A 23,699-nucleotide genomic window follows, 5' to 3' on the forward strand; every position below is an offset into this window, starting at 1 on the left:
CATATTATGTGGTTAAATCGAATTAAAATCGCAGGATTTGGATCTTAAGTCAGAGTGAGGAGCTGGTGTGTTCTTTACCTCCACAAGGTGGACTCTGCCCTGATACAGCCTGTCTGGATGTGGGACTTGTGAAGCAATGTGGATCAGGGTCATATCTTGACCCTAGGGAGAAATAATGACATGGATAAATAAGGTGTGTTTCTGTCACCGGAAAAAGGAGACGTCCAAGAGTGAAGAAATTAGTGACACTACACACAGTCAGCACAACATCAGGTCTTCTGTCCATCAGAGTCATCCCCTCACTAGGAATCCCGAAGGATTTGGACTGGTAGGTAAGGAAACCACCATAAGATGTAACCTGGGAGAAAAGGAGAAAGCCCAGATATGTTTCAGTTTATCTGCAAAGACTGTGGAAATAACTGAATTACAAGATACAGTTAAAGGAAAATTCTGTATCTATGCAACCTGACTCTTATTTCTCAACTAGGAAGCAATAGTTGAGGTCATCATTTCTATCAGTGTAATTCCAAAGAATATAGGAACATTGCAACATTGCAAAGTACGCAAGGAAAGAAGGAAAATAAAACATAAAATATAATGTTTTATAATGTAATGTAATATAATGAACACAGCTGAAATTTCCATTGTGTGTAACACTGGTAAGTGAAGTAGTTGAAAACTGAACCATAAAGTAGCTAAAAGTTTAATACTAGTATTTTCAAATTAAAATTAGTCATTTCAACAGTAAGTTTAAAGTGGGAAAGCAGCTAGGTTGCTGAATCCTTAGATCTCAACAATTATGTGAGTAAAACAGGGAACACAACAAAGCTCGCAGAATTTTCTTTTAATACCGAATTTCACTTTTGCTTTGATTTTTAAATACAAAAATAACTTCAAATCTATTACTGTGGAAATAAACAAATATATTTAAACATCAGTAAACATTTATTGACAACAGCGTTCTTGTTGCCTTGGTGTTATCTCCCTCCACTGACTCACCCTGTCTCCCAGGTAGGACTGTGGTGCCACCCAGTGTAGAGTCTGAACAGTGGGAGGAAGCTCCTGGATGTCTGCCACCACTGTGTTACTGGCTGTGTTCAGCACAGAGGGAACCTCCTCCTGGTCAGGTCTTTCCAGATGCCAGCCCCGCATCTCAACAAACTAATAGCAGGAAGTATAGAGTTAAAGAGAAAAATTCATCCCTAAACTGTATTATACTGTGCTAATCCAAATATGTTTTATTGAGAGGTGTGTTAATCTAATAAAAACAGACAAACACCTCACTATTCTGGAGAATGCAGCAGCAAGATTTGACTTGATATTGTCATGATATTTGGAATTGTGACTATTCATGAAGTAACTTTTCAACAACAAATGCACAACTAAATCTGAATAATAAAATGTGCCAAGATCCCCATAACACCAACATTTCCTGAACAACACCCGTATGTGCAGCTTTCATTAAACACATGACACAGTTCACCACATAGCAGCTATCAGCCGGAAGGTTTTATAGGCATAAAATTTTCACAGGCATTCACAGACATGCAGGGACACGAAACGCAAACACACACACCTTCCCCCTGCGTTTGCTGGAGCTCTGACACTGGTCAGCGGCTCCGAAGCAGAAGCAGCTTGTACAGCCGTGAGGGTTGGAGGAGTCAAAATAGAAGGAACCATCCCGACAGGTATCACACCTGACACCAGCTACATTTCTCTACAAACATGTTAGCAATAACAGAGAGGAGGTTAGAGCAAGAAAAGACAAATGAACCGAAAATGAGTAAGAAGGCGTATTTAAGTCTGCAGTTTGATGAAATGAACTCACCTTGCAGAGACACCTCCCTGTGTCTGGGTGGCACACGTTAGGTGTGACACCGCCTTGATTACAGTTACAAGGTACACAGTCAGGGAAGCGATAGTAACCTGCAGCACAACGATCACACTGTCGGCCCCCAATCCTTGCCTTGCAACTACATAAAAATATACAGTCACATTATTTTTTGTTTCAAATTTTGGATTCAATGTGGTGCATTTATAAAGTCAGAGTTTACACATACTAATGAAAACCAATAGCTTTTTGTAAATAGCAAAATACAGTAAAACCCCATTGCATGCATTTACTATGTTTGTTCAAGAATTCCATTTTGTCTTTAATAAAAGACGCATCAACAAAGTGGTGGAGGGAGCTGACTTTGAGACTGAAAACCTACATGACAGAAAGCACAATCTGTACATCAGCACGACTGGACTGTGAGCTAATCCCCTCATTAATCACTTTTAAGTGGTTTGGTGTCATGTTTCACTTTCACTGATAGAAGCTGCAGGCTTCACATTCCAGCCTTTTTCATCACTCATAAATTAGTGCATGAAAGAAAAAAAATGTACTGGCAAGGAACAAAACCATCATTTGTGCAGCTGTTCAATAAGCACTTTAAATTATAATGAAATAGTACAATCATACAATTAATAAGATTTAAGAAATGATATCATGAAAAGATAATGAATTGGAGCAACTTTTATAATAGAGTGACATTTCAACTGTATATCAGAGGTAAATAAGAATATATAAGGTAAATCAATAATAAATAGAAAAAACAAAAAGTAACATTTTAGTTTTTTTAGTTTTTTTTCACTTCATGAAACATGACAATTTTTTACATCCCTGGTTGCTAATACAATACAAAGTGAACAAAACTACATACTGTTTAATTGACCCATCTCACTAATAAATGCTAAAATCTACTCTTGATGAGTGCACAGTATTTTGTAGGTTTCCACTCACTTGCATTGCCCAGTGATGCGTTCACACTGAGGTCCTGCATTGGCTTTGATGCCATCCGGAGAGCACTCACAGCCCTCGCAGCCCAGCAAAGGGTGGTAGTTGAAAGTCTGATTCTGACACACGTCACAGGCTGGTTTGACTGTCTGAGGAGGGCAGATACACCGTCCCGTCACCTCGTCACACAGTCGGCGGCCACACTCACACGCTGCAGTAAAGAAAAGGGATTTTATCAGGTCTAATACACGCACAAATTTCATTCTGACTTGAGGTTAGAGGGAGGGAGTGATGATTTAAAACCAAAAGCTGTGTAAAGAACTACAGCATGTGGCAGGTGTGGATATTTTTGGCACCTTCTCACATGGGATATTTTGTATTTGCAGTCTCACCTGAACAACATAAGTTGTTTACTCACGTCTGCAGTAGGGGAAGCCATAGTATCCAGTGGTACACTTTGTGCACTGTCGACCAATGACATGCTGCCTGCAGTGACACTGTCCTCCAACTGGATCGCAAGTGGACCTTGTGGAGCCGGATTTATCACAGTTGCAAGCCAGAGCTCCATCATTATAGGCTGCTACGAGAGAGCGGGCAGAGTCTCTGCAGAACTGGGAAGAAGTTCTCGGGCTGAAGAGACAGAAAAATAAAAGGACTTCCTTCAAATACGTATGTGGATTTATACCCAATTATTACAGCTAGAGGGCACAATTTACAAAAACTTCCACTGTACTGTTTACTATTGTAAAACTGCTGCACTGGTAAAGCTGGACAAATAGATTATTGCCCTGAAAAAAACAAAAAACGAATCAACATATTATAGATTATAAGACAGAAATGCTGATCAAACAAAGCATATCAACAACTGATCAGATCTTTAAAGCACCCTTCCAAATGGATTTGAGTCGTGCTTATGTTTCCGACATGGTGGATACCTACTTAATATAGAACCCTTCTCCTCTGCATTGCTGTATGAAATCTGGAGACTTATCCAGCGGCTTCTCTTTCAGGAGATCTGGGGTGTAACTGTTATCAGGAACCAACAAGATGTAATCCTACACAAACGATACAAACCATAAGAAATGATTGAAAAAACACACAATCTCACCAAAAACTTCTACTTTGGTTTGAATATGTGCTTAAAATATATTTATCAGTATGATGAAGAGGGTGATAAACAGATAAACTGGGAATTTTAAGTGTTTTAGCTGTATTTTTCTATTTTCTATTTTATCTAAAGAAGGAAAGGAAAGCAAGTGAACAACACGCAACAAAGTGCAACCTGCTCCAGCCTTACAGAGGTTGGAAGCTCAGCTTTTATAAAGCTGTGTGGGGCTGCCAGGTAGAATACAGTCTCGTCATTGTTGTTGTTGGGGGTATGGTATAACACTGAGGAGAGAGGACCTCAGCATGCCAACAACTCCAGTACAAAACACAGACTCCTCAAACATTCAGACTTTACACAGAACTAAGTCTCATTCATTTTTTTCCCACAATTCTCTCATTTAATTCTTAAAATTAAGTGGATGAACATAATCTAGACGCAGTGTTTGATTTATCACATGCACCACTGACCAGAATAAGGGTGTTCCTAGGTGGCACGATCACAGAGATGGTGGGCTGCCGCCAAGAATTCTGGTCCAAGTCAAGGGCAATGCGCCCATCAGCGATGACTACTTCCCTGCAGCCTGAGACCGCAGGGCAGAAGGATGCATTTATTGAACCTGCAAGATAAGAGCCGAGTTAAAACTGAGAAAAGAAAGGAGAAGAGACATTAGCATGCTGCACAATAATCCGTTTCTCAGTTAAAGCCATATAGGGAAGTGTGTCCTTTGAACATCGTGACATGAGCTCAGCAACGTAAGCTGCTCTTAGGGAGGAATCATCCCATCACTGAGAAGGCTTTCCCAGTTACTGCCAGAGTAAACATGCCAATATGCAACAGGAAGTAATAAACTCTTAAATTCTATTTGATCAGGCATTAGTCAGCCACACGTCCTCAAACACACTCACCCCTCCAGTCATGCCCTGCGTCCACTCGGACCTCCACAGGGAAGGAGGTATGTTCAGGCTGATGATAATGGACAACAACCACATACCTGCCTGGGAGGGGCACCCTGGGAGTGAAATTGATCTCTGTCTGTAAGAAAGATGGAAAGGAAACTGTGGAAAGTGTCAACCAGACGAGGTGAAATTGAAAATTAATGTCAGTGCAGAGGTTGCCTCAAGCTCCCTGCAGCAAATCCAGAAAAGCTCAAACTCTACATGAAGGTTAGGAAGGGCAGGGCATGTTTTTTTACTCCGATACCTGAGGGAATTTAAGCAGTATCCCATCACTCTGCGGTTCACGGACAGGAAACAACCCGGTCTGTCGTCTCCATCTCAAGTCCTCATTTTCTCCTTGCCTGGGATCAACAGCTGGTGTGGATGATAGTTGACCATCACGGGCCGCATACAAAACCCAGGCTGAGGTTGGCTTGTCAAACCGCCTCAGAACACAGTGCCGACTGGAAACATTAAACAGAAACAAGCTGCTGTTACTTAAAGCCTGTTGATAGTGGTTGAAACCCTACTGCAGCAGAAAAATGTGACTTGTTAGGAGAGGGGTCTGTGACCAGTCAAAGGTTATGACCCGTGAAATAAGATTCATCTCCTATAATCCTCTTTTCAGTCTTGACTTCCTATAGCAATCATACTCTTCTCTCATCTATATGCAGAAATCCTGGCATCACACACACTTCTAAGGACAGCTTCAGTTTTACAGACTCAACACTCAGATTATTGCAGAATTTCCCTCTTGGTCACTGTGTTTTTTCAGATTTAGAAACTAAATCAGTACACAGAGATGTTCTTTTATTCACATGGAATTACTGATTCCTACTTTTACTTTCTGCTGTACAACAACTTTAATATTCACTTTTTCCTTTCAAGTCAATTCCAGCGTATTTTCTTTGTTGACGTATTCTGGCCGTTTGCGAGGCCCTTTCCAGCCCTATTTAGAGTGAATTACATATTAAATGACAGGGCTGCACTGACAGCTGTAAACACACATGTAACTGTAACATCTAACCTGGTCATTAGGTTCAGAGTGAGAGTAAAATTAGTGCGTGAGGGAGGGAAAGAGAGAGTTTGACCCTAAGTTTAGCCTCAGGTAAATGACCTTGCCCAGCTGCAGGAATGCATGTAGTTACACCTGGAAAACAGATGTGTGTCTCCACTCTCCCAAACAACACCACAATACAAATGACTAGTGTGGTAGCATCATCCCTAAATTGTAACTTCCACTGATGTTGTAAAAGTCTCCATGTGACCAAAAACATGCCTTGGGGTTTATTCAAGGCGGCCTACCTGTCTTCAGTGAAGCGGCCATGAGTGGAGACACAAAGCACCTTGGGGTCCACATACTCAATGGAGAACTCCTCTGCTGGCACCGCATACACTTTGTACTACCAAAAGAAACATGTTTATTTAATTGTTTACTTGATTGCATGCTGGCATCTAATTCATAACATATAATAAATCTTTTGTGGAAACATTTCTCTCACCAGCAGGAATGAGGTTGTGGAAGTTTGCAGGAGAAGTTCTGTTTTATGAGTGAGCTGTAACACTGCCACTTGATTACTGCTGTCCACCGCCACACTCCGGCACAAAAAGCTGCAGGAGTTATAAGACACTACAGCTACAAACATACATATTCTACAACGATTTCCTTAATTTTTACACACTGTTAAGACAAAAACAATAAAATACAAACATTCTTTTGGAGGCTGGAGCAACAAATACAGGACTTACCTGTAGGCGCAGCTGTAAATATTAGCCCTGGCCGGGATCTGGCCTTCAAGCTGGCCACTGATGAGTATGTTGACATTCTGGACGGCGTCCACCTCACTGGCGTACTCCAGGACAAGGGCGTATGGGCCAGAGCGAGGCACACGCAGAATGAGCTGAAGCTGAGACTGATGGACACATGACAGAACGTAACATTGAAAGGTAGCAGTTTTAAGAGAATAAAAATGAATTCCAAAATAAATACATAAATATGACAAAAGGTCAAAAGCTCAAGTTCAAGATCTGACTTAAAAGATAACACAGATTTAGCCTTGGCTAACTGGGCAGGTAGTTCCACAGTCCGGGGAGTCCTGATGGAAAAATGCAATCACCTGCTTTTATTCTGGGCTTTAAAACAGCAGATAGGAACTTGTCCAACTGTTTTATAGCGTGTTCAACCTATTTATACTGTTAAGGCGGTGTCTACAAAACTGAAACCAGTAGTTTGAGTAAATCTCTACATTGCAGATGTTTGGGGTCATGGCTTCCCACCTGTCTGCCATTGACAGCAGCCATCTCAGGGTGATCTGGGGTGAGACGCCGCACACGTGCCTGCCTCCTTCTGCGCCCGCTGCGGCTGGAGAGTCTTCCCTGTGAGCCCAGTGCAGAGCTGAAGCCATCCATGGCCACATGCTTATACAATAGACAGCTGAGACAGAATCACACAGGCATAGCTGGATTCAGTAAGGACAATAAGAGATTATCACACTATCAATCTGTTTTAGCTGATGTGGAAAAAAACAAACATGTTCATGAAGTATTGCTCAACAAGGAATATTTAGATTTTATTTTATGATGGCGATCCCTTTTGGAAACTGTCAGCTCATGTAGACCATTGTAGACTCTATTTAAAAATCTGGCTGTGAAAACAAAACCTACCTATTTCTATGTATGAAATAGAACCAGACCTCAAAAGTGTTGAACAAAATCTTTTAGGAATTACTTTGTGTTCCTGTTTGCGGTGGGTAGGTATGTGCAGGGCTGGGTGATCTTTTCCTGCAGCAGAGGAGCCTCATAGTAATCCCGGGGCAGGAGCACTAAATAGTCCTAGGAAGTGAGAGTGGCAATGAGAACACAGTCTATTGTACATTTGATATTTTTCTCCAATGCAACAATGAACTGAGGACTGAATGAAGTGCAATGTTACACTTTTTACATGGTAACTTCTAGACATCATTGTCTTCCTTGATGGACTCACCAGTAGCACCCCCTCTGCCCTTATATGAATAATCCATTTCCCAGGAGTCAAAGCAAAGGGCTCAGCAAAGCCCTCCCCTGGGACAGTGAGGAAGGACGGGGAGCGACTCGCAGGGAATATGACTTCCTTACTCTGATCTGACCCTGGCAAAGACAAGCAGAAATGTCACGTGTAATGTTACACACTAACAGAAAATACCTATGCTGGATGGGATATTATCAGCATAATAATGTCATGCACCAACTTACATATTACTGTCATGAAGGAGATGATTTAAATTCTTTAATGGTGGGTTAGATTTGACACTTTGATGGTGAAATGTAAAAGCTGATTCAGGGTCAGAGGCAACCTTACCTGCAGTGCCTCTGCTTTTGGTAGCCTTGATGCTACCAGTCACACTGGTGCTGCTGGGGTTAATGAACCGCAGAACCACACGGAATAAGTGCTGCGTCCCTTCTTTTGGCTCAACATGCACTGTTACTCTGATTTCACTCTGCAGGGACAAGAGTGACACACAGCTGACGCGATGGCACAGGTTTGAGTAGACGATGACGGTATAATGTTAACAGAAAGGTTAGGAATCATGTCTGGTGGGCAGAGACGTTAAACACAGAGCGCAGGTTAATCAACAGACAGCAAGCAAGGTGAAGAGAGGAAAATACATCCAAAAGGAAGGCAGGCCCTTCACTTACAGTCACAGCAAGACTGAAAGCCAGCTTCGTCCACCACCAAGATCCTTGCTCTCATTCGTTTTCTCCCCTTTTTTGGGGGGGTGGCGTAGCGCATTACAATATGGAAAGGGCCAGGAGAACCAAGGGTAAGCGTTAAGATCACCTCCGGCTAAAGAGAGATAGTGTTAGTTCTAGGAAAGCTGGTTTCCACATTCCCACATCAGCCCTGATATAAGAGAGGCTTGTGTTTTTTTTAGCAGGAATATCAGTGCAGCAGTAAAAGCAAAAGAATCACAGTGGTTTCAGAATAGATTGAAAAACGTTGAAAAAGGAAGCTATAAGGTTATTGAAGTGGCAGATAGATACTCCCTGAAAATAGACTTTTCCCCGCGATAATGTTATTTATTACAATAACCACATCAACATATCCAATACATCAAGGCACTGATGTGAATATGTACCAACCTGTGCAGGAGACATAATAGCATAACCTCTCCAGCTGAAATCTGGAAACTCTTGAGGGTTATAACCGAAGCGTACCGGTCTGGCATTTGGTGTGGTGCCATCCTCAACCTCAAACTTCAGTTGGTGCAAAGAAGGAAAGTAGTAGTTTGGTGCTGGCCTAACAAGGTACAGGAACATTTAAATTAAAACCACGTTCTGTAGTAATCATAACTGCGTCGATTTGCAAAAGAGAAAAAATGTGGAATCAGGAATCAGAATGAATTAAAGTCATATCTTACTCAGTGCATTCACGGCCAACTATATTCTTCCGACACTGACACTGTCCCGACATCTCATCACACGCCATGCCAATGGCACCGCCTACATCACACTGACAATCTATCAGGCAGAGTAGAATTATTATTATATAATTTACTCATTTAATGGCCTAAGGATGAAATTTCTTATTGTCACATACTTCCATGCACAATTCAGGATTTAGCAAAACTGCTCATATTTAATGTTACAGAGGAATAACTAGGATTTGAAACAATGTTTTCAGGGGCTTAAAAGAGTAACTTAATACCAGGCTGAAAAGCAGTGTCTCTCATTAAAAGTGTGTTGCACCTCTGACAATACTCAGCATCATGGGTGAAGTTGTGTGGTTGGGTGTGATCAGAAGTGCACTGCTACAACCACATCCCACAGTGACATCATGGCGTACTAACACACACTTCTACATTGATTCTGTGAAGTGAGAACTTAAACCACTATAGTTCTGAAAAAACAAGATTTTCAGCTGGTGTTACGGTGCTCTTTAAAAATAACCTGATTAAAGCCCTCTGTTTAGTCTTGAAGATAACAACCAGCATGTTTATTCATTAAAGTTCGCTCTTAATATGTGTGAGTTAACTTGTAACTTTCTCATGTTATCATATGCTATAGTAACATAGTAAACAGTACATATTATACCTAAATGAGATGTGATCTTTGAAATTTGGTCAAGTAGGATTTCTTACCCTGACAACCAAAATAATTCTTTTTATGCAGCATGAAGTATCCGTCCTTACAGGTGTCACAGGAATGTCCACATGCATTAGGCTTACAGTGACATTGTCCACTTTTCTAGACAAACGGATAATCAGGAGAAAATTCAATTTTAGAAAACTGAGCAAAGGAAAGCACAGCAAAGCACTCTGTTACTGCACTTTAACATAATACACTTTGAATAATACATGTGTATAAGTCACCGGAGGTAATACTGAAATACTCACCTGTTCACACTCTCCGACACCGCTCAGAGTCCCTTTCAAATCACACCGACACTCTGGCATGAGAGAGAGAAACAGAAAGAGAGGGGAAAGGTTATGAAAATGTAAAGGGGGATCTACAGTGAATAGACTCTGATTACAGGATTTTGTCACTTTCATGGGCGAAACACAACAGCACAAAACCCTCCAATCTTCAGAGATCTGCACATCAAAGGTCCAGAGGAGGTTTACTGCCACGACTTGCTTTCATCCCAGCCAAAAAAACGTCCCCTTAATGTCCGGCCACAGTCAACCAGAAACATTCTTTTAAAAGCTCTTTTTTCCCCCCTCTCCTTGTGTCTTCAGGCAGCGTGGTAGTGATAACATTCTTGCTAGAGAGCATAACTGTAACATTAGACAGGTATCTAGACAAAGCCTTTAACTGTGCCCTCACTGGCTGGATAATAATAAGTATTTCCAGTGGATTATTTTTTTGGTTATTGTTGTGTGGGTAGAAAAAAGACAAAGTCCAAAAGGTATTGTATGTCTTTAATGTGCCACGAGATACTCGTTACTGGTCTGTCACAGTATGAATCTCATGTTCACTTGCAGCACCACGCTGAAAGCAGTTAAGTGGAATTTGCCTGTATTAACGTGTTATTCCTCAGCTCCCCTGTGAGGGACGAGAAGGCAGATCCGGCCTTGTTGACAGGGGTATGTTGACATATCCTCTGGATAAGAGGGGCCAAGACCCATATCAGTACCTTGTCAGATTGCTACTGGTGATTTAATACAGTGAGAAAAAATGGAGTCAGTGATCAGTACTACCACTTCTACACCTTATTTTCTAACACCTTTTACAAAATTAAGTCACTTACCTAAACACCCACGAGGGTTGTTTGTTGCCAGATTCCAGTAGAGAGGTTTACACCTGTTGCATAGTGTTCCCTCTACGTTTTGTAGACAGTGGCACGAGCCCTGAAACAACAGATAAGGAAGTTAAGGATTGTTGAGACTGGCAGCTACTGTTGAAAGCAAAGTTATGTTTGTTTACTATCAGATAGATTGAAATCAGTTGCAAGCGTCTGCGTATTGTACAACAGTGCAAGCTTTCTGAATGACTGGAAATTGGCCACTATTCTGTCTTTCTTTTGAACATATGATATGTTCCAAAAAGAAGAAGAAAATTACCTTCCAGAAACACTGAATTAACTGAGAACCACTTCATGTTGTTGTTGTTTTTTTCTTCCCCTTCAAAATGGAAGGAAGTCTCTCTTCCTTTTTTTAATTACATCTACATTTCAGGGGAAAAACACTTCCTTTTACAAATCTGCTGGTTGAAGTTTTGACTGCACAGCTGTGTTATCAGTTTTTGGGCTGTTAGTCCATGTGAATCCACACCCAAATGGCAAGTGCTGGATTTAGACTATAACCACTTCTGTTACGAAGGCTAAGAAAAACTTGATCAAGGTTGGGCTGTGATTAAAGTGTGAATTAAATTTTATGGAGAGTGTCATACCGTTTGAGGATTGGTGACCTCAGTTCCTGCTACATTACACTGACTAACGGAGGCTGGAAGGACAAAATGGAAAAAACGTGTAAATCAGTCAGTTAAATGGTTAGTTTCTATAAATATAGCACAAATATTTTACAACACATGAAACAACTTTAAAAACTTCAAAGAGGACACTACATAACCCTTCCAAATAGCACTGCCACATTAAATATTATTTGTTTAAATGATAGGTGCTGCTTCTGCCTCACTCCAAAAATGACTGCATTTATGAGCATGATTGTCCAGCGTGGTTACCTGAGCACTGAGGGAACCTGAGTCCAGAGGCACAGCGGTCACATTGCTGGCCCACCACCCCTGGCAAACACAGGCACTGACCCGACAATGGGTTGCACGTGTTGCCATGCGAGCCTTCAGGTGAACATCGGCAGGCTGGAGACAGGAAACAAGTTGACTAAGAACTTAAAATGCATGAAAAGAGTTTAAAAATGAATCCTGTTTTTTTCCCTCTGTGATTCCCAGTTGTCTTTTTGTCTATTCTTGGGAATATAATTCCCACAGAGGGAAGAAGTCCATATATATCTCGTGTCTCAGCTCTCTGTGAAATGTTGTGTCATGCAGATTACATTAACTGAATCAATGTGGATGACGACGGATGACGTTTTACGGGATACTGTGGGAGAATGAGAATGTTTGCTCCACAGAGTCATGAGAAGAGGCCACATTAAGTCCAGTGAAACCAGCATCAACATTTTTTCCACCAGCGCTCAGATCAGCAGAGGTCACGTCACATGCACCCAGTTGGTTTATCTATCTAATTACACTGGTGAGGTAGAGGGATGAGACCTCACTCACCAGCACAGTCTGGGTATCCATAGTAGCCTGGTGCACATTCGTCACACTCCTGGCCCTCGTAGTTGGGCAGGCAAATACACTGACCACTTGGACTGCAGACACTGTCAGCCGCACCAGCCCCATGACAGAGACACGCTAGAGGAAGACAAAAAGCATGTTAAGTGATGTTTTGCTATTTTGCATGGTTAGACACTCATTACTCACAAAAATCCAAACAGTTCATTTTATTATTACAGCACTGAAAGTTTTCCTAAAAAATCTATGTAAAATAGTTTAAAAAAAGACATAATCTTATAACACTATTATACAAAATTGATGGTAGAATTCCATAACCTGATCATAGGATAATATATATTCTGTTAGTTTGGGCTTCTCAGGTAGATTTAAAGCGCTGAGGTTTTAGTGAACTTAAAAATGAACATAATATTGCGCTGATTGAAGTGTACTCATTCCAGGAACTAGTGCAACTAATGGAACTAGTGTAATTTCCACAGTAAGTCCAAAATATGAATACTAGCTACACTGCCATGTGGAAACAAGTCTACACTATTACAGCTTGTGGTTAGCTCTTCATGTTTCATAATCACTCTTGACAAGTAACACTGATGAGGTTGTGTTTGTACAGACTGTGGGGGGTGAAAGTTAAGTGGTATGGTGATTCTTTCTCACCCTGGCAGTTTGGGAAGGAGTGGTATCCAGGTTGACAGCGGTCACATCTCGCCCCCTCCACACCCTGACGGCACAGGCAGCGCCCTAAAGCATCGCACACCCCATGCACTGTCCCTCTGTAGTCACATATACACTCTGTGCACAAACACATGAGAAATGTTTATTTTAATAATAAAAGTAAAAAAAAAAAAAATTCCTAACTAATAAACTCAGTGATCCTGTTGAATCCTGAATTCTTATAAATGACACTGAGCGCTTTCTTTGGTCCAGCTGAACAACAGGGAATGACAAACATTTGCAACAGTTGAACTACTCTCATATTGTGGCACAGAGTGTGGTAAAGCTACACTGGTGACCATGTCTTGCCAAGCCTCGCCTGGTATTGGTATGTGAATAGACTTGGCACTAATACAAGACCGCCACCAGAGAGACCGCCAGTTTTCTTTGTCCCTAAGCAGCTTCCAAACATTAAAATCAGCTTTTCAAAGGCTGCTAATGAAATTCCTTCTCAGTCAGCTCACAGGATGAAAGATGAACAGACAAGTTTAGATTGCTAGATAGAAAACTTACATTGTTTGTCTAGATTCTCTGACAAATGCTAAGACAGAAAGTCAAGAGCTAAAGGTCTTCATTTTAATAGAAAAATGCCATATTACTAATAATGAGTTTCCCAGCTTGTTTGGAAACCAGAAAAGGGAATTTAGTAGGGAAATCATAACTAATAATAGACTGGTTAGCTCTCACTGAGCAGTCCCAACTGACTAATGCTATCATGAGAGGAAAGAGACCACTTGAACTTAAATCCCCACTGATGGACATCAAAATTCAAGACCATCGGACTGTTATGCTCAACAACTGCAAGAAATCTGCTGTCACTGAGCAGAACATTTGCTCTGACGATATATTATACCAGTATTTCAACCATCCCATAAACCTAACCATAATATCCTCCCAGTTCTGTTTTCATAAAGCCTACAAACATAACCCAACCTAGATATAGGTCAAGTCATTAAGCATTATACTGTATATACATTAAGCACTTTCTTGACTGACCCCGACCACATGTTCTTATCGTTTAACTCTACGGAAAACCCAGTCAGACTCAGCTGTGCCTTAAATGTTCCTTCTCAACAACCTGGGCTGCTTGTAAGGAAATGTGACGCAGGTGAGGATCAACAATTTTTGGATAGAGGAAATGCAAATGAAAAGAAGTAATAAAAGTAGTTAACACGGCATAGCCATGTAAACACCCCTATAGTAGCACAACATATCAGGTCTAATCACACTCACGCTGACAGGTGGGTGAGCCGAAATAGCCTGGAGGGCAGGAGGTGGGCTCTACACAGAGAAAAAGAAAAAAGGAAAAACAGCATATTTAATGATTGCTTAAAAATGCTTGTCAAGCTAAACTGTGTTATGAGGCACTACAATTTTTTTTTTAACTGAACTTACCCACAATAGGACCTGCAGGGGATTTGGTGGTCACTGGGTATATGGGATATCCTGATTGCAAAGGAAAGGTAAAAAGTTCAGACCTCCACTGATGAGAAACTGCGATCAAGTAAAACCGGAAGTCTTTATTTATATCAAAAGCTAAAATTAACATGAAAAGCAAAAAAACTGTGAAAACTACAGTTTGTAAAAACTACAGTTTCTCCAGGTAAAAATGAAAGTGTAAAAGTGGTTTTATGGGAGTTACGTGCCAAACTATTTCTTGGCCAGGAGCAGCTGCCAAGAAAGAAGAGGAGACTCCAGGAAATTACTGCTCCCAGTCAAAAAAACGTCTGGCACAAAACTTTGTCTTTACACTTACATTTTTGTACAGATTGAGCAAATAAAATTTAACAGTTTTATTAATTAGCTGCAGAGGTGCAAGTAGGCGGATTTTGGTGGCTTTGGTCGAGAGAGGCTAACTGTTTCACCATGTTTCCAGTCTTTATGCTAAGCTAAGCTATTGGCTCCAGTTACATTTTTACAAACCAGAATTAAAAGTGGCATCAATCTCTTTACATCTAACTTTTGGCAAGAATGTGAATAAGCATATTTCCCAAAATGTCAAATTATTCCTTTAATCTGCGTTGGGGTTTGTACACTCACAGGTTTTTATAGCTAGCCTGCAGCTAGTACGACCAGTAGCTGGAAGAGGCTAGTGTTCATGTTAACAGCCTGCATTGTTGTGTAACAGACATTGCTCATTCAGCAATTGTGGCCATAGTGGTCGTTTACAGCAAAAGTAACAAAGCCTCGCTTTAAATGCTAACACACAACAAGTTGCAGAAAATTCATACAGCAACTCAAAACAGCAGAGAAGCATCTCCTGAAACCCAGACAGCCTCTTAATGACTGTGTCAACATGTTTAGACTAGTTTGTCAGAGAGACCCAGTTTTATTAAGTTCTTGTAGTAAATCTATTGCTAATAAAGAGCCAAGTCTGGATCAGTGCGCAACTAATTTCAATTTTATATGACATGAGAATCAGTACACCTGGGGCACATTACAGGCCTGTTGCTTTTTATATGTATAATGACTGTACAAAACTAATATTAAAGTTTTAGAATATAGTACATGTCAATCAGTGTTTTACAGTAAAAAAAAAACAAAAAAAAAAACAAACAGTGAATGTCAGTTAAATGTTCATTCAGAGTTCAGGATCACAGAAGTAGGACGCTGTAGCAAGTTCACGCAAAGACCTTTGAAAGGCTTATGTTAGTCAAAGCCAGAAAAAACACTGCAAGAAAAAACAAAAATAACTCAAATTGATGAAAGATGGTAGACCGGGTGGCTTGTCTCTATGCCCTTGCAGCTTCCTGAGTCAGATCAGAATGAGATATGGGGACACTCTCTTTGTGTGTCTAATATCTGCGCCTGTTTGTTTAGATAGAGGTATGGCATATGGAATGTGCAGTAACGGTTGTCAATACTGTAGCATGTGCATGCAACCTTCTGCTAGCCGAGCAGCATTAAAGGCATAAAGGCATACCTGTTTCAAATAGGCTTTGTCCAAGGAAAAGTCCCCTCAAGGGGAAACTGACAGACTGAAACATGAAAGGCTAAAAAATTGAATATGAAACTGATTCCACCCATCAAAGGGTAGGTTCAGTTTCTCCTGACCCACTATACCTTCACACTCTGAGCTCCCACACACAAACACATAATGTTAACAAATAAAGTTTTCTCTTTTATCCAAGATTCAAAAGTTCAAAGCTTAGACCAACGTCACCCTCCTTTTTCACACTGCCTTTATTTGTAGCTATCAAAGATTGTGATTCATGCCATATGACTTACAGAATTACATCTTTAGCACATTCACTCCTATGATTCCCAACTGCCCCTCTATTTATCAGAAACCCTTTAAGTAAAATTCCTATCCAGACTTTGAAGGATTTAACTAAAACCAAACTTACGAATGCACTGAGGGTAGTAATAATATCCGTCAGCACAGCGGTCACAGTTTTCTCCAGCTAATTGTGGCTTGCAGATACACTTTCCAGATCCCATTTCACAGCCGGCTGTAGTCCTTTGATCACACCTGCAGGCTGGTGAGGATCACATGTTTTTATGAAATAGAAAAACAAAAACAAAAAAAACACACATACATATATAATATATATATATATATATATATATATATATTATATATATATATATATATATATATATACACATACATACATACATACATACATACATATATAAAAATATATAAATATGACCACATATTAACAGGTACATCAGTGTAGACTAACATGCACATGTATACACATCAACAGAGCACAGAATTACTGATTATAAGGCATCAGACATTTACTGTACATAACATAAAATCTCAGTAAGAAGTACACAAAGCTTTCAACCATCCATCATCTCAAAATGAAAGAGCTCAAAAGCAAATAATTACTGAAGCCTTACTGACTCTGACTTTTGCCCAAATGAACACCTTCCGCTGTTAAGCTCAGTTAAATGAGTTTGTGGATTCTAAGGGTTACTTTGCAAAGCACTCAGGGCAACCTGTTCAGTTCCACTACTTTCTAATGTCCAAACACAACTGGCAGCTATTTATATGTCTAGGAACAGCTATGGGCCATTAAAGTAATGTAAACACCAGCAGAGCCCAGTTTAGCAATAATACGTGCTGTGGTGCCAGTGGTTGTGCAATGGTGCCATTTGTGTCCGTCTCAAACAAGACGCTGATGCGTCTCTTTGAACTGAACACTGTTTTGGCTTTGTTTGTTAGTCATAAATACTGTAGGTCAAATACCTACATGGTGAGGCATTATTTTAGTTACCAAGCTACCTGTTGCTGTCTCTTAGAAATTTGACCGTCACCAAGTTTCAACATCAATACGTTAAATTAGCATAATATGTTTTTATTGTTTTTTTTTAAGACAGCAGAGGAAACAGAGGAAAGCATTTCATGTTGATGTAGATTACCGTAGCAACATCTATTCAACATCTCACAGGTTTTTGCACTGTGGATTGGTCATATTTCCTCTTTCAACACTCAGGTCCTCACCAAGCAAACTTATTTCAAGAAAAAAAAAAAAAAAAAAAACCTTAAATTTTTTTTTTAAAAACTTAAAAAAATGGGCATTTCAGTGTTACAGTTGACAAACAGTGACTGACGAAGTGAGTGAGGAAGTGACTCACGTATGCATCCACTGGGAGACTCAGGAGGTATTCCATAGGGTCTGTAGAAGCCTTCAATGCATCGCTCACAGTTCACTCCCGCAGTGTTGTGCTAAAGAAGAAAACAAAAATAATGTGTGAGCCATCCCTCACACAACACTGGTTATGGTGAACATAGGTGCCGAAGAGAAAACACAAGTTGAGGATTACAAGAAACTTCTTTTCACTCTTCAGTAGAATCTCTAGTTTCTTGGTGCACATCTATTTATTTGCATATTTCTTTTATTTTTCAGGACACAACATTTGGATATACTGTCTGCATCTGTATCACATTCAATAAAAGACTTAACATAATACTCAACACAACTTTATTTTGACAAAACAAAATGATGCAACATTAATTTCTGGGATTGGTAAAAGGAAAGTGGGTAAATTGAAAAAGGAAGTTTGTTTTGGCCTCACAAACCCATTCGTACAAGCTGCAGTGTAAATGGTGCAGTATGCAATGCTCCATAGAGAACTCTATAAGGCAATATGGATTTTGTCCTCAATTTTTTGTGCCCGCTCCACCCCTACAAACACACACGTACACACACAGGAATCAGTTTAGACTTGATATGCATTTCATACCTGGCAGTTGATGCACACTCCCCCTCCGTCGTACCTGCGGAAGGTGTCTAAACTTGCTCCCCTCTTTTCCACCTCTGGGTCGTAATAACAGTCAAAAGCATGGGAGAAACACTGGCAGGCTGAGGAGGAAACCCCCCACGCATGCACGCACGCACGCGCACACACACACACACACACACACACACACACACACACACACACACACACACACACACACACAATTATTCTATATGCCTCAGCAAATTACCCCTGACTTCCCTGTCTGTATTTAAGCACCTTAAACTACTCATTCTCCGAAAAGAGTTATAACTCTGGTTGTAAAGTATTAAGAGAAACTATAAAATCCAAACTAAACAAGACGGCACATCCTCTTCCTGTATACCACCCCGGTGTCTCATTCATGTTTATGAATGTTTAGGGTGCATTTCCACTGCATGAGTGCACTCATTGGATTACAAGTCTTCTTCATCTTTCTCTCTGCTTTTGTGGCTGCTACAAGGTCATACGTTCTTCATGAAGGCAAAATCTGTCAGCAGTCCAAAGCAATTAGATTCCAGCTGACACAGGGTCTGTTGGCTGAGTGGATGGCTCACCGATAAGCTGGCATGGGGGACTATATGATAGACTGTTGCGGGCTTGGCTAGCCGACTGACTAGCTGGCTAAGCAGACAAAAAGCAGTTATCCTGAAGCTAGTTGTTCACTGTGCTGTTCATCACACATACCATATGAGGAATGTCTTCTCAACTCTACACTGAGGCTCTCTACAATACCATATCAGGGCATCCACAACAGGGTTTAAATATCAGAGGCAAGAGGACACTTCAGTCCATTCTGGGAGGAGGGGTCGTAATTCAAAGAGCCAGCAGCATTGGGAAAAAGCAGAGTGTGGTTTTGTTGACCAAAATCTAATTAAACATTGAACATGTACACTTACGCTGACACTCATTCGGGCTACTGACAGTCGCAGCACGCCATGGTTTCTGGTTAAATCCTGGGCAGCAGCGGTCACATGACTCACCGCAGGTGTTGTGTTGGCACTCACACTGGAGTCTAAAGGCAGGAGATGAGACAGATGCTCAGATTCTAATTTGCATATTAGTAGCATAAAATCCCAGAACTTTCTTTAAATGTGCATTGATTTTTTTTAACCACTTAGGGGCTGCAAGCTGTAAACATCATTGATATATTATCACCTTAGAATGCCATTATGGTGAACATAATAGCAAACAGCTGCCTAATTTCACAACCAGCAGACACAGTGCAACATCAGCATTAATTTAAAGTCAAGTCAACCTGCTGAATGTAATCCAACATGTACTCTACTTTTAGCTCTTTAGCTGTTAGTTAGCTAGTGCCAACTTTGTCTGTCTACCATTTGGTGTTGGACAAGTAGTGTATCAGTGCTTTTTTGCTGAAATCAACTTCTTGCCATGTATGGAAACTATGCTGATGAAAGTGGTGAGATAGAATCAAAAAAGTTTGGGGCCGTAAAACCAAAACAATGAGTTTAAAAACGTTAAAACGTCCCTTAAAGCTGAGGGGAAACTGTAGAGTTGGGTGGTAATTCTGTAAGAGTTTGTCACTCCAAGCAACAGCTTTAAAAATTGTACACATTTGACTTAATTATAATATAAAAATATTGGTTAAAGCAGCTTTGAGAAATGAATCCTACATTGTCCTGTTGGTTCACTGCATCATTTTATCGCTTATATTGCCATTTTACCAACCATTAACAATGTCACAGTCAGTGATCAGTGTAATCTGCTGCCTTTTACAATGGTGATGTCAGTGTAAAAACATATGAGGTAATTGTGATTCCCCAGAAATGACTCACTATCACTCAAATCACTAGATTTGGTAGCATCTGTGTGGTCATTGTCTCATCTCACTACACTACTATACACACTGGAGCCCATTGTGCAGGAAGACTTGAGCTCTGTTAATGAATAAACAAATTAAATAGATTTACTGGCTGAAGTCATACTACAAAGTTAATTTTTGAAATGCTCAAAAGAAACTGGTTTTGCATTTTAAGTCATACAAATTCTTATATCCAGAGAGAAGCCCAAAGCGACAATAACTAAGCTGTTAAAGATGAATAGCATTTCTTACCTGTTTGGATTGCCTGAGTTACGCCCCCCACCACACACCTGTGCATGCCCATGACAAACACAGCGTCCACCGATGCTGATGTCTTTGATACTATAGTAATACTGTAAACAAAAAAAAAGAAAATCTTATCATCACCACACCATTTTAAAATAACAAGTGTTATCAGCAGCTCAGCAACATCATCCACACCAGAACAAATGTCTGGCTTTTGCTTGGCAGTAAAAGTGAGTCATGCATATTGACAAGTACAAACTTACCTATGACCTATGAGCTGAGGTTAACTGCATGAGATGAATCAGTGCATTATAAAAAAGGATAAGATTAAAATCAGCAGCTGAAATCACATCACTGATTTATTCTCAGCATTGTAAAAAAGGGCATTAAAGAGCTGCTTCTGACGTGAATCCTGAGGACACATTTCTGGAATTAAGTCTGCAAGAGAGAGCAGTTTCACTAAAGCTATGATACAGGATATCTTAAGCCACTACTCGAACATTAACATAGGCTTTAGCTTCATCACTCTGACACTGCTGGTTTTTATTAACATATTTTCCTGCTTTAAGGAGAGGTGCCATATTCTGCACCTGCATCCTATGGGAGCTGTCCAAACCAGTCTTGGCAATCTCTGTCAAAGGAATAACCATGATGACTGGACAGACAGATCTGGCACTAGGCCTCAACAAGGATGAATGTGTGAGCAAGAGAGTAGGCCAGTGTTTGTGTCAGCAAAAAGGAAGCTGGAAGGTAGATGGCAGAGAGCTGTAAATTTGGCTTGCCCAAATGGGAAATAAGAGTCTACCGGCATGACACATTTTTGTGAGTTTGTATATTAATTGTCTTACCCTGCGTGTGACGGTGGGGTCTCTCTGGGCCTTGGAGATGAGGTGTCCCAGCAGGGTGCTGGTGCGGAGGAAGTGTAGGCGGATGTTGGTGGCCTTTGTGAAATCTCGCAGCACTGGTGAGTAGGTGAAGTTTTTGGACCCCGGCCGACCGTTGACCAGAGACACCACAATCTGGAAAAAATAGCATTCATTTCATTTAAATGCTTTTTTTGTATCTATTAAAAAGGTACCAATTTTTGTTTCGTTTTTTAAATCATTTGATGTGATATTTTACCTCTCCATTCTCCAAAGGCACAATCCGTGAGTAATCTGTGGTGCAGAGCTGGTCATCATCGTTTATTATCCGAGCATTGGGCTGCTTTCCAAACCTTTCAATACACTCATGCTTTGAATCTGCCAAAAAACAAAACAAAAACAAAAATCTCTCACCCCAGCTCCATTCATTTTGAAGTAAAATGAATGACTTCTGTAAAAGTTCATTTCTGTTCCCAATTTATATTACATATACACAAATACCTAGTTGATTAAGCACTGACAACTGTTGTGTTCAAGTGGGTGTGTGGAGCTCTGGCATCTGATATTTAAGAGTAAGCTGCCAAAACGTCTTGTATTCATTAACCATAAATAAATAATATAAATAGATAAATGTGAATTTGAATGTGAGAATATATTATTTGAACTCCATTATTAAGTTATTTGTGGATGAGGAAACAAACCCTTCAAAAAAGAAAACCTAGAAGCTAGTGAATGAATCAAGAGAATTGTTCAAGAAGTTAAGTCTGTGCTGAAAAGGAGAAGCTCTGAGATTGTAAAACTGATTAGTCAGAGCTATTGGTCCCAACAAGTTCGGTGTTTCTACCAGAAAAGGTCCCAAAAACACATAAACACACAGATACTTACTGTCTCAACTGTTTTAAGCAGGTTGATTAGTGTAGAAGATCTTCGCAATGGGCCTTTTTCACAGCAGACATTTCGACTTGTCATAGCAGGAAAGGCACAGGTGTAATTAATAACAATAATAATGGCTGCATTCCATTTAGCTGTGCCAATTCCAGGGCTCTGGTTCTGCACATTCTGAATTTCTGACACATAAAGGGATCTGAGGCCGTCGTTAACGTTATTAGTTACACCTGTGCAGGCAGTCAGACTGTCAGCCATGAAAAAGGCTTATTGTAAATGTGATGTGATGATTTCAACAAAAGCGTCTAATTATGAATTAAAAACTGCTCATCACTACATACAGGATTTTGGTAACGTGTAGTTGCTGCTGTTGTGTTTTTGAACTACATTTCGTAGAAATCTCTTTTCAGTCTCTTTCTGTTTATTCCAAACATACCACTGTTATATCTGAAGAGTAAGCTTCCATCGGGGGGGGGCTAAATCACTATTGTTTTTTACAGTTAACAAATGAGAACAGCAAACATTTATTTACAAGAAAATTTTACAGATTTGAATTTTGTACTAAAATACAAACATACATTCCTGATTTATCGGGTTTGCTTTCAAATCCCTAACATCTGGAGGGCTGGCAGGTTATATGTGTAAGGCACTTGCCCATAATTTGACCAACAATTCCAGTGGGTTATTCAGTCATAACGTTTAAACATCTGATTCATAGCACAGGAAATAAAGAAGCTTTGTTTTTAGAATACAATACAAACTAAAGCCTTTGCTAAATAAAAATACCACATGGGAACTTACGTGCAAAATACTGCCAGGGGGTGTAGGTTCTCCCGTTGTCCACAGAGCGCTCTAGCACCCACAGGTCAGGACGAGGTGAATTAGCAAACTTGATGAGGATGTATGCCACATGGAAGAGCTAAAAAGCAGAACACAAAGAGCAGGCTAAACAACAGGCAGTCACAGCTCTGAATGGATTTTGGCAAAATGTTTTGTAGTTTCCTGTGCTCTACTTGCTCTCTCAAGTAAGGCCCCAATCTTGGCCGGCAACTCTGACAATACTCTTATTTCCTTTCTTGTGAAAGCCCGGGCACAAAATCAGCATGGATGTATGACTGCAAATGATAGTAACAGAACTAATGATTTAAATGGGGATTTAGCCATTGCACTAAATCAAGATCAAGGCTTCCTGTTTTGAACTTTTCTATTATTGCAGCTTAACTTCAGCAGTATCTGTGTGGCCATACAGCAAAGTACAAACAATTCACCAACATTTGTCAGCAATAAAAGTGGTACAGGTGCAGCCAGCTTAGTGAAAAGACATCAGCGAAGCCCACATGAGCCACATCTGTTCTCTGAACTCTCTATCTCCACCTTCCAT

General features: G+C 40.3%; 1 protein-coding gene across 3 annotated transcripts in view; it reads right to left on the reverse strand.

Moving 5' to 3' along the window:
• LOC130178367 (laminin subunit alpha-3-like) overlaps positions 1-23,699 on the reverse strand; it is a 53,230-nt gene that overhangs the window by 19,303 nt on the left and 10,228 nt on the right. For 2 of the 3 annotated variants that reach the window (XM_056390491.1, XM_056390493.1), the window contains exons 3-39: positions 23,120-23,237; positions 21,693-21,811; positions 21,419-21,589; positions 20,577-20,677; positions 19,399-19,514; positions 18,464-18,582; positions 17,855-17,945; positions 16,612-16,743; positions 14,660-14,710; positions 14,498-14,545; positions 13,208-13,342; positions 12,539-12,673; positions 11,981-12,115; positions 11,690-11,742; positions 11,049-11,148; positions 10,195-10,247; positions 9,940-10,045; positions 9,220-9,319; positions 8,942-9,098; positions 8,160-8,298; positions 7,806-7,948; positions 7,551-7,654; positions 7,100-7,256; positions 6,572-6,735; positions 6,325-6,433; positions 6,128-6,225; positions 5,088-5,286; positions 4,793-4,919; positions 4,355-4,503; positions 3,719-3,834; positions 3,198-3,409; positions 2,786-2,990; positions 1,829-1,973; positions 1,577-1,717; positions 1,000-1,161; positions 257-358; positions 79-162 (exon numbers count right to left, since the gene is read on the reverse strand). In XM_056390491.1, the coding sequence (XP_056246466.1) occupies positions 79-162; positions 257-358; positions 1,000-1,161; positions 1,577-1,717; positions 1,829-1,973; positions 2,786-2,990; positions 3,198-3,409; positions 3,719-3,834; positions 4,355-4,503; positions 4,793-4,919; positions 5,088-5,286; positions 6,128-6,225; positions 6,325-6,433; positions 6,572-6,735; positions 7,100-7,256; positions 7,551-7,654; positions 7,806-7,948; positions 8,160-8,298; positions 8,942-9,098; positions 9,220-9,319; positions 9,940-10,045; positions 10,195-10,247; positions 11,049-11,148; positions 11,690-11,742; positions 11,981-12,115; positions 12,539-12,673; positions 13,208-13,342; positions 14,498-14,545; positions 14,660-14,710; positions 16,612-16,743; positions 17,855-17,945; positions 18,464-18,582; positions 19,399-19,514; positions 20,577-20,677; positions 21,419-21,589; positions 21,693-21,811; positions 23,120-23,237 (4,596 nt within the window). The remainder of the gene's footprint in view (positions 1-78; positions 163-256; positions 359-999; positions 1,162-1,576; positions 1,718-1,828; positions 1,974-2,785; positions 2,991-3,197; positions 3,410-3,718; positions 3,835-4,354; positions 4,504-4,792; positions 4,920-5,087; positions 5,287-6,127; positions 6,226-6,324; positions 6,434-6,571; positions 6,736-7,099; positions 7,257-7,550; positions 7,655-7,805; positions 7,949-8,159; positions 8,299-8,941; positions 9,099-9,219; positions 9,320-9,939; positions 10,046-10,194; positions 10,248-11,048; positions 11,149-11,689; positions 11,743-11,980; positions 12,116-12,538; positions 12,674-13,207; positions 13,343-14,497; positions 14,546-14,659; positions 14,711-16,611; positions 16,744-17,854; positions 17,946-18,463; positions 18,583-19,398; positions 19,515-20,576; positions 20,678-21,418; positions 21,590-21,692; positions 21,812-23,119; positions 23,238-23,699) is intronic. The other variant, XM_056390492.1, reaches the window with a different exon arrangement.

The sequence above is a fragment of the Seriola aureovittata genome, chromosome 12 (assembly GCF_021018895.1).
Source record: "Seriola aureovittata isolate HTS-2021-v1 ecotype China chromosome 12, ASM2101889v1, whole genome shotgun sequence".
NCBI lineage: Eukaryota > Metazoa > Chordata > Actinopteri > Carangiformes > Carangidae > Seriola > Seriola aureovittata.